The following is a 10,823-nucleotide window of genomic DNA, read 5'->3' on the forward strand; positions in this document are numbered from 1 at the left end:
CAACGAATATATATTATGCCACCAGCTAGAAAGATTTTTCCAGCTATTTCCGATAGTACAGCATTGTTCAATTAAATATTTCTGACCGGACCAACATTTTTTTCAGATATCTATCATTTCCTACATAAAAATAATTCATTATCAGCTGATTGGACAAATGGAAATCCACCAAGTAGTAAAATGCGCCGTACGTTATCATTGATATTTTGTGCGCCATACGTTATCATTTCCGGAAAATGTCCCGATATTAATATCTACAGCAGTAAATCTAGCCAGAATTGGCATGATTGCTTACTTGACAACATATTACAACTTTTTTAAGTCAGTGGTTTCAGTTAATATACATATATGTAAAAGAAACAGTGAATTTGAGAGAAAAAGCCGTACGTTACCACGATCAAACCGGTGGAAAATTCTCTCGCTTCGAATCTGGTGACGCGCATTTCAGATGAAGTACGGGACGAAACATCATGAAATAACATCCTGTGTGCCAGGAAAAATGTGTAGAAGGTTGTTATATGTACCTTTACATTAGAACATCACGAATTTCAGAGAAAAAAGGGAAAAACCTACTTTTTGGCTGCATCCGCCATCTTGTTTGTTTGGGTAACGAACGGCGTGATTCTCCCCCTTGTATTTTGTCTATATCTGCTGTTTTTCATTCAATATTTCACTGTAAGAAATATGTTTTATTTTATCTTAAGCTGTTTCTCTCTAGTATGTTTTAATTTTATATTTTGCACATTTTTCAATACTTTGCATATTAAATAATCATTGTATTTTATATTATTGTAACTTAAATAACTGAGATCTTGGAATATTTCTTATTGTAGAAGTAAATTAAATTGTCATATGTATAACATTAAGTTTTTGCTTTATAAGAAATGTTAACTCAAAGTATTTAGTTATATAAATTTGTAAATAAAATATTTTTATTTTAGTTATTGATAAATTGTTTCATAAGTAATATTTTTCACATAATTTATATTGATATAGTTGGTTTTAAATATTCAGATAATGCTCTTTTACTCAATCATCAGTTTCATTTCAAAGCTATTTAAAAGTTCTTTTTATAAGTATCGGTTGATTAAGGATTTTTATCATCGATCAAGATCTCGGTATCTTCTCACATGCAAAGCGAGTTATTGTTAAATTCCCCCATGTATTTGTTAATTTAAATATTGCAATTACTGAATAATTATTATAATTATTTATAATGTATTGTAATATAAACATATATTCCATCTTGACTGTCACAGAATAAAGAACTTATGTTTTTCAAAATTTAAATCTTGGATTTTATTTATCAGTCCTCTAGCATATCTCCAAATCGGGGTGCGCATCGAGACTCGTATAACAATCTCCTTTATTTTATCTTGTTAGAATCGAAATAATATCAATCTTAGCGGTGTTTATTGGCTATTTAACAGTTTTGATGCGTAGAAATTGACCACGAAGGCTGTAGGCCTGAGTGGTCAATTTTTTCACATCAAAACGACAATACCGCTGTTAAATAGCCGATAAACACCGCTCAGACCGATATTATTTCGATTCTAACAAGATAAAATAAAGGAGATCATTAATGTTATTTTTTCAAGCGGCAATAACTTCCAGTGCCAATTTTCTTATAACGCTGTTTGATTTGTTGCTAAGATATAGGAATTATTCTAACACTCCACGTGATTTGTTACTATAGACAAAGAAGGGAAAAAAACGGTGTTAAACTGCCAATAAACACTGGTTAAGGACTATTTGTATAATTATGCTGCTGTTATGTTTTCTCCCTCGATTATATATTTTACAAACCCTTTTAAAGGAACAATAAAAAGCATTTTTATTGTGTCGCCTCTACGGAGTTAGTGGCGACATAAAGGGATCACTTCTCCGTCGGCTGTTTGTCCGTCCGTCCGTCACAAAACTTTTCCAGACTACTCCTCATAAACTACTAGTGCAATTTCATCCAAACTTTACAGGAATGATCAGTACCAAGTCCAGTTGTGCACTGTCAGTCTGTCTGTCCGTCTGTCACAAAACTTGTTGTAAGAGTTATGGCCCTTAAATAATTTTTATTTTTAAAGTTTGTCCGGACTACTTCTCTTATACCACTAATGCAATTTCAAGGATACTTTACAGATTGATCTGTAGCTCAAGTCCTTGTGCATATTGCATGGGTTTTCCGGATGAATGATTTTTGGCCGAGTTATGGCCCTTTGATAAAAAGGTGTTTTTTTCTGTGTGTTGCCAGATACACAAAAGCTTGTCCGGACTACTCCTCATAAACTACTGGTGCAATTTTATCCAAACTTTACAGGAATGATCAGTACCAAGTCTAGTTGTGCACTGTCTGTCTGTCTGTCTGTCCGTCTGTGACAAAACTTGTTGTAAGAGTTATGGCCCTTTAATAATTTTTATTTTTAAGGTTTGTCCGGACTACTTCTCTTATACCACTAATGCAATTTCAATGAAACTTTACAGGATTGATCTGTAGCTCAAATCTTTGTGCATATTGCACGGGTTTTCCGGTTGAATGATTTTTGGCAGAGTTATGGCCCTTTGATAAAAAGGTGTTTTTTTCTGTGTGTTGCCAGATACACAAAAGCTTGTCCGGACTACTCCTCATAAACTACTTGTGCAATTTTATCCAAACTTTTCAGGAATGATCAGTACCAAGTCTAGTTGTGCACTGTCCATCTGTCTGTCCATCTGTCACAAAACTTGTCCCAACATGAAATTGGCCATCATGAGGCGACACATGTGATCACTGATCGCTCTTGTTTATATTTTCAGTTCCTATAATGTTTTCTTTTCATACAATACCGAAATAATATCTCACATACACTAACGCTACATATTTGGTTCATATCAGTTAATAAATATTTTGACAAAACGGCGCCAATCCGTAAGCAGCGTAATGACGTCATCCTAAGTAAACAACTCTTTCCTTAACAAGCTGACGTTATTTCATACATACGTGAATGATAAATGGGGCACTGATCTAAACACAATTCGACGTAAGTTTGTTTTGTTGAAAACTTGATAAAATAACGTTTTCTTATTGAACTTGTTGAATAGAACAATTCATGCTCGCCAGAGGTTTGCATAATCTGATTTTATTCAACTGGTTTCAACTGAATTCTTGTAATTGACAGCCCAGCTTTGAATTTGGAACAGCCTATTGAAAGCTAAAGAGAATTAAAATTCAAAATATTTTACCACCTGAATTATAGAGCATGATAGTCTGGCTCTAATATTGGTGATAAAGGCTTATCAGTTTTAGTTCTAGCAGATTATGAAGAATAAAAAAAATTATTTTTTTTTTCAAAGATTATATGATACAAATGCAGCTTTAGATGATACATATGATGATAATACAGAAGAAAAACAGAAGGAAGAAGAAAATGAAGATTGTAAGAGTGAAGAAAAAATGCATACTAAAACTCTTCTTCTCGGTAAGATTATAGCATATATTAAAACTCTTGACCTTTGTAAGATTATAGCCTACATATATTTTATGCAGGTCCAGTCCCTCCATCCATCTAGTCCATAACATTGTCATTTGAATTTGGATTTTAAAAAATTTTGTTTGTAAAATTGTATTGCATTGAGTCAATATGCTGCATACATGAATCAGTTTTGAAGCTCAAAGGTTAAGGTCACACTCTGACCTCAAGGGAAAATTTGCATAAAAAGTGGAAAAATGTTGTTGACCAGACAACAATTTTGTCATTCCTAAATTGATTTTGAAATAACTGTTCAAAAATGTAAAGGGTATAAAGACAACATATCATGCAAAATAATCATTTATCTACCCTAAAGGTCAAGGTCACACTTGTATGTCCAAAGTCATGATATGAATTTTTCACATAAGTGCATTAGTGGTTGTCCAGTCAACCATTCTGTCATTCCTGGATGAATTTTAAAATAGTTTGGTCTAAGTGTTTAATTTAATGGTGTGTCACTATTAAAATTACATGTACCATCAAGACCAAAATATGAAACTTTATTTACATTTGTAGAGCTTTGTTATTTATTGCATAATTTTGTTTGTTTTATGAATAAAGTGACATAGTGTTATTCAGGTAACTTTCCTTAGTCCGGACTTGAGGCATGAAAGTTAAGGTCTCACTGGCTAAATCCCTATCTCATATTAGACTACACTCATTGGTTTTTTAACCATACATTTATGGACCAACTTGAATCCCTAAAAAAGTTTCAGTGTTACATATACCTAAGGCATTGTTGCATTAAAGTTGTGTCAAATTCATTGTTTTACTTGTGTCAAATTCACCGTATAACATAACAATCATTCTCAAATTTTGATACTCATGTGATGACTTAGGACCATAATAGCCATGTTTTTAAAAATCTTGCAAGCCACATGATATGTTTTTATATGTATACTAACAACTATATTTTTGATATTTTAAGATGCTAAGTTAGGAAATGCAGCGAAGAAACCATTTAAGAAGAAGGAAGCATCTGAGCATGAAAAAGTGCCAGTAGATAAGAAAGTTAAGACTGAAAGCTCAGCAGTCAAAGAAAAACCTGGAAAAAGATTATATGAGAGGAGAGCATCTGGGTTTAATCTAAATGCTAGAGAAGTGCAACCAATAAAGAAAATTAAGACTGAAAGCCAGAATACACAATCAGGTGAATATTCATGACTTTCACGGTTTTAACCCCCCCCCCCCTACTTTAGGAGGGGCATTTAGATTTACCCTTGTCTGTCCTTGACCTAGAGTCATGAAACTTCACAGGAATGTTAATCAGTATGTGAAGTTGTGCACCTGGGTATTTTCATGTGGATTATTTAGTATTTGTAGAATTATTGTCCTTGACTTAGTAAAAAATTGCAATTTTCATCTTGTGTCGCGAGTAACTCATAAAGCATTTGACCTAGAGTCATGAAACTTACCAGGAATGTTGGTCAGCATGTGTTGTTGTGCACCTTGGGTATCACTTGTGCATTTATCCAGTCTGTTTAGAGTTATGACTATAACCCATGATAACTTTACTTTATAACTTTAGCCCATGACTAAGTAAAAAACTGTTCCATTATGTTATAGGTTCCTTGAGTGCTTGAGTAAGAATCAACCAACTTAACAGAAATAATGATCTACATCACTGTAAGGCTATGCACCTGGGATTTTGCATGTAGATTTTTAAGCTCACCTGAGGACATTGTTCTTAAGATGAACCTTTGTGATGGCCCATTGTCTGTCGTGCATGCGTGCATGTGTTAACAATTTCTTTAAACAACTCCTCCTAAACCACTTGACCAAATTTGTTGAAACTTTGCAGGGATGTTTCTTGCATGAAGCTCTACCAACATGGTTGAAAGAATTAAATTCCATAAGAACTCTGGTTGCCATGGCAACCTAAAGATTTTTTTTACAAAAATCTTAGAAAATCTTCTTGTAAAAAAATGAAAGTGGTAGAGTTTAGATATTTGGCATGAAACATCTTCTAGTGGTTGTCTACCAGGTTTGTTCAAATAAAAGCCCTAGGGTCAAAATTGGCCCAGCCCCAGGGGGTCATTTTCCTTATATGTAAATATATATAGTAAAACTTAAAAAATCTTTTTGTGAAAATACAAAAAAAGCTAGAGCTTAGATATTTGGCATAAAACATGTTCTTGTGAATGTCTACCAAGTTTCTTCAAATGAAAGCCCTAGGGTCAAAATTGGCCCTGCCCCAGGGGACAGTGATTTTCCTTATATGTATTAATTAAAAATTTAAAAAATCTTCTTGTTAAAATCCAAAAGAGGTACAGCTGAGATATTTGACATGAAACATGTTCTAGTGTATGTCTACCATGTTCGTGGAAATAAAAACCCTAGGGACAAAATTGGCCCTGCACAAGGGGATAGAAGTCGACATTTCCTTTTCTTTTTCTGTCATCTTTTTATTAGCTCACCTCTCACTTAGTGACAGGCTGAACTGTTTAATAAAATGGCGGTCAGAGATAAAATTAGAAAACAGCAACATCTAAACAACATCTAAACCACTGTATCAATTTGGAAATAACTTCACACAAACAAAAATTTTCCTTGGTGACTACAAAAATTGTTCAGATTAAGCTGTCTCTTGTTTTCAAATTGTGCTTCTGGGGTGAAAAGGGGTTCCACTTTGACCTATTTCTCAGATGAGCGATCCAGGGTGCTCTGGGCCCTCTTGTTTCAGTTTTATTAGAGTTATTGCCCTTGACTTAGTATAAATTTGCAGTTTTCAACTTGTTTCATGCATAGCTCAAAAAAGTATTTGACCTGTAGGCCTGAAAGTTTACAAGAATGTTGTCAGCATGTGCACTTATGCCACCTTTTGGGTTTTGCTTGTGGAAATTATTCAGTATTTGTAAAGTTCTTTCCCTTTACTGAGTAAAAGATTTTTAGTTTTCAACTTGTGGCTCATCTTGCCTAAAAGATATTTGACTTAGAGTCATAAGATTGACAAAAAATGAGACATAGCCAGACCAAACATCTTTCCAGAAAATACCGTATAAGTACTTATTTCTTTTAAAATAAGGGTTTTTAAATTTCTGCATATCTTATTTCTGCGGTGTCATCTTTCTCGCATTGATGTGTTTTATTTCTGCGTTTTATTAAGATATTTGTACAAAATAAACAAAAACTGACCACATTAAGATTTGTTGATGTTCCATTACCTCTGGTTTAAAATGCGTTTTTTCGTAATCTACATATATCGGTTTATATACGTAAATGAAATAAAAAAACAACAACATGCAAACACAATTTGAATAAAAGAACGTCAATTCTTTCTTTTAAGTTGATGTACGTAGGTAAGTGTGAAAAATAAACAATGGAAAATCACACATAGACACAAGCTACATGTATTGTATAAATACAAAAGACTGTTTACTGCAGGCAAAAACAAGCAAGGGTTATTTTTTATCATGTCTTTGATCATTATACTGCTAAATATATTTAAAAATGAGAAGATTAAAACAGCTTAAAACAGATTATAACAGCGATATATAAACAACGGTATAAACCGAACATGAACACAAATTAAGTATTTAATTTCAATGGTATACAATATAGATTTGTATTGAAAATTTGTTAGTACCATATAAAAATATTCTGATAAAATAATGATTATTCAAAAATAGAACAAGCAAAGTAGGGATTTGTTTCTAATCTTTTATTCACGATGGATACGTAAAGAAAAAATCCCATTACCATTAATCTCTACAAAAGCAGATAACGTTACATGGTATTTTAATTATCAGGATTATTGTTCCATAAAAATTCATAAAATAAGTTTTGTATCTCCTTAATCAAATTGTCTGTAGAGCTAAAACCCCATTATTAAATGGTTTAATTTTGGAAGTGCTAAATTTTAATTACTGTATTTTTCCCCAATGGTGTAAGAATTCTTTTTGACCAAATAGAAAAAAGTTTTGATTTCTTCAATTTTTGAATTATAGTTAACTTTAATAATTTCATCCAAATTCAGTGTAAATATTACCCCTAAAAGTTTTATAAGATTTTTTTTCCCTGCTGGCTTTTTTGACAGTGCCATATTTGTTCCCGAAACTATGAAAATTTTGGTTTTCCAGGGGTTAAAATTAGAAACCGCATCACTTTCGAATTGTGAAAGCTCGCTGATGATTGGCTGTTTGAATGGTTTTATGAAGGTGACCTCTTATTGGTGCCAGTCAGAACCTAATGCGAAGCATTAATTAGGAGCCAATTCTATTCAGATTGTTGAAAATTGCAATTGATAATTTTGCTCATTTTTAACTGAATGAATATTAAATTATTCAGGAGAAGATTATCCACTTAGTAATATCAAGGATTGGGACCCAGATGAGAATCTTCTCAACCCTAGCAGCACCTTTGTGAGAGATCCTGAAACACCACCTACCGGTACTTCAACTGTATGTCTTTACAATGTTATTTAAATGCTACGTATGAACAGTAAAAAATATAAGAGATTTTCCCACATTTCTTTTATAAAGGAAAATTTAGCTATTCTTTCACTTTTTCATTTGCATTTATTTTCTTCACACTTATGACTTAAATGTTAACCCCAACTTAAGGTAATGTGCAGATGCTGTAATGAATCAAGGTCGCCCTTATAGATCAAATTTCAGACATTTTCATGTCCACCTTGTAATGTACATTTTATATTATAGTCATTTAAGGGTTTTTGTGGACATATAGGGATCACTTCTCCCTCGTCTGTCTGTCCGTGCGTCATAAAACTTGTCCGGACTACTCCTCATAAACTACTGGTGCAATTTCATCCAAACTTTACAGGAATGATCAGTACCAAGTCCAGTTGTGCATATTGTCAGCATTTTCCGGTTCAATGATTTTTGTCAGAGTTATGGCCCTTTTATAATTTAATTTTTAAAGTTTGTCCGGACTACTTCTCTTATACCACTCATGCAATTTCAATGAAACTTTACAGGATTGATCTGTAGCTCAAGTCCTTGCGCATATTGCACGGGTTTTTCGGTTGAATGATTTTTGGCAGAGTTATGGCCCTTTGATAAAAAGGTGTTTTTTCTGTGTGTTGCCAGATACACAAAAGCTTGTCCGGACAACTCCTCATAAACTACTGGTGCAAATTCATCCAAACTTTACAGGAGTGATCAGTACGAAGTCTTGTTGTGGATATTGTCAGCATTTTTTGGTTCAATGATTTTTGTCAGAGTTATGGCCCTTAAATAATTTATATTTTTTTAAAGTTTGTCCGGACTACTTCTCTTATACCACTAATGCAATTTCAATGAAACTTTACAGGATTGATCTGTAGCTCAAGTCCTTGCACATATTTCACGGGTTTTCCGGTTGAATGATTTTTGGCGGAGTTATGGCCCTTTGATAAAAAGGTGTTTTTTTCTGTGTGTTGCCAGATACACAAAAGCTTGTCCGGACTACTCCTCATAAACTACTGGTGCAATTTTATCCAAACTTTACAGGAATGATCAGTACCTAGTCTAATTGTGGATATTGTCAGCATTTTTCGGTTCAATGATTTTTGTCAGAGTTATGGCCCTTTAATAATTTTTATTTTTAAAGTTTGTCCCGACTACTTCTCTTATACAACTAATGCAATTTCAATGAAACTTTACAGGATTGATCTGTAGCTCAAATCCTTGTGCATATTGCACGGGTTTTCCGGTTGAATGATTTTTGGCCAAGTTATGGCCCTTTGATAAAAAGGTGTTTTTTTCTGTGTGTTGCCAGATACACAAAAGCTTGTCCGGACTACTTCTCATAAACTGCTGGTGCAATTTTATCCAAACTTTACAGGAATGATCAGTACCAAGTCTAGTTGTGCACTGTCCGTCTCTCTGTCTGTCTGTCACAAAACTTGTCCCAACATGAAATTGGCCATCATGAGGCGACACATGTGATCACTGATCGCTCTTGTATTTAAATTTAACTCAGATGTAAACCTTCAAAAATATTGATAGAACCTACAAAAATCCTGTGTCAAGGAGATGGTGTGGGTATTGGTCACTTCTTTGACAGCTCTAGTTAAAATTTGGGGACTCTCACAGCTTTGAAGGCTCAGTTCCTGTGCATGTATTATGGGATGGTGGGGGCATTCCTCACTCCTGTGGCAGCTGTATAGTTTAAAATCAGTGTCAAGGTCAATATTTCATGCATTTGAATTGAAGATGATTGTAATTACTGAAGGTTTATATTCATGTGTAACACGGTTTTAATTGTAATTCAGGATGCCAGTTTATTGAGTACAGTCACATTAAGGGGTATCAACTGGTACGCCACAGGTATCTGGAGTCCTACAACAATATTAAGAGATTGGAACCTGTCAGGTGAACAGCCTGCCAACATGGCTGGCTGGGATGAGCAAGATGAACAGCCTGACATATTTAATGAACAAATTGATGAACAGCATAATGTAGATGAACTGGCATTATTATTATATGACATTAATGTTTTTATTCAAGAGGATAATAAATGATTTAATTTCATTCCATTATTGGGTCTACTCTGACATATAATGAATGTATATGAGAAATTATAAAACTTGTTTTGTCCTTGATATACATTGCTTTGAAAATATCATATGCAAATAAATGTAGCTTAGTTTGGAGTTAGTTTGCTGTATGTTTCTCCTCAACTTTTGCCAGTATCTACCAGTAATAGAGCAATTACATCATTGGTTTGTTACTTCATAAGTCTGTGAGATTATGATAAGGGACAACTGTCAAAAGCATGTAACTCTAGCATGGATTTGACTGAATTATGACCCTAAGTTAACTTGGAAAAATTGTTAGTTAAAGTTTGCATCCAACATCAATCTTCAACACTACTGAGCTTATTCTACATGTCTTTGAGATCATAACAAGAGATTATTGTCCGAGGCTTATATAACTCTGGCATGGAATGTAACTGAATTATGTTACATGCGACATCATTCTTGTATTCACTTGAAATTTGATACATGTATTTGAAGTAAAAGCCCCATAAGTCTGGCATGAATTTTGATATGAATTTGAATTCTTCTACAGATGTTTTTTTTTTGTGTCTGGAAAGCGATCAAGCATGCTTACAGAATGTTTATGGTGCTACTGCAGTGGCAGTGCTTGCTTGAAATGATGTGCAAAGAAGCACTCTTAGGTGTTCTGCAACCAAATACAATTAATTGCTGAAATTTCTGACCTACTTTATTATACTGAATTTTAGCTCACATGCAAAATGCTTAGAGGTGAGCTTTTGTGATGGCAAGTTGTCCGTCTGTGACCATAATCTTTTTAAATTTTATAAGCTCTAGGCATTGTTGTTTTTGAGGAGTGCAAGGCAAAATTTCTCAGTGGCATT

The 10,823-nt window shown here is 33.7% G+C and overlaps 1 protein-coding gene across 1 annotated transcript; it reads left to right on the plus strand.

The window, feature by feature from the left end:
* Positions 1–3,258: 3,258 nt before the first annotated feature.
* LOC132756683 (uncharacterized) lies at positions 3,259–10,069 on the plus strand. Its single transcript, XM_060747810.1, has 4 exons — positions 3,259–3,449; positions 4,429–4,650; positions 7,788–7,900; positions 9,715–10,069. The coding sequence occupies exons 1-4, from the start codon at positions 3,290–3,292 to the stop codon at positions 9,961–9,963; spliced, it is 744 nt and encodes a 247-aa protein (XP_060603793.1). The 5' UTR covers positions 3,259–3,289; the 3' UTR covers positions 9,964–10,069.
* Positions 10,070–10,823: the final 754 nt, after the last annotated feature.

The sequence above is a fragment of the Ruditapes philippinarum genome, unplaced genomic scaffold (assembly GCF_026571515.1).
Source record: "Ruditapes philippinarum isolate M1 unplaced genomic scaffold, ASM2657151v2 ctg1396_1_1_1_1, whole genome shotgun sequence".
In the NCBI taxonomy this organism is placed as follows: Eukaryota; Metazoa; Mollusca; class Bivalvia; order Venerida; family Veneridae; genus Ruditapes; species Ruditapes philippinarum.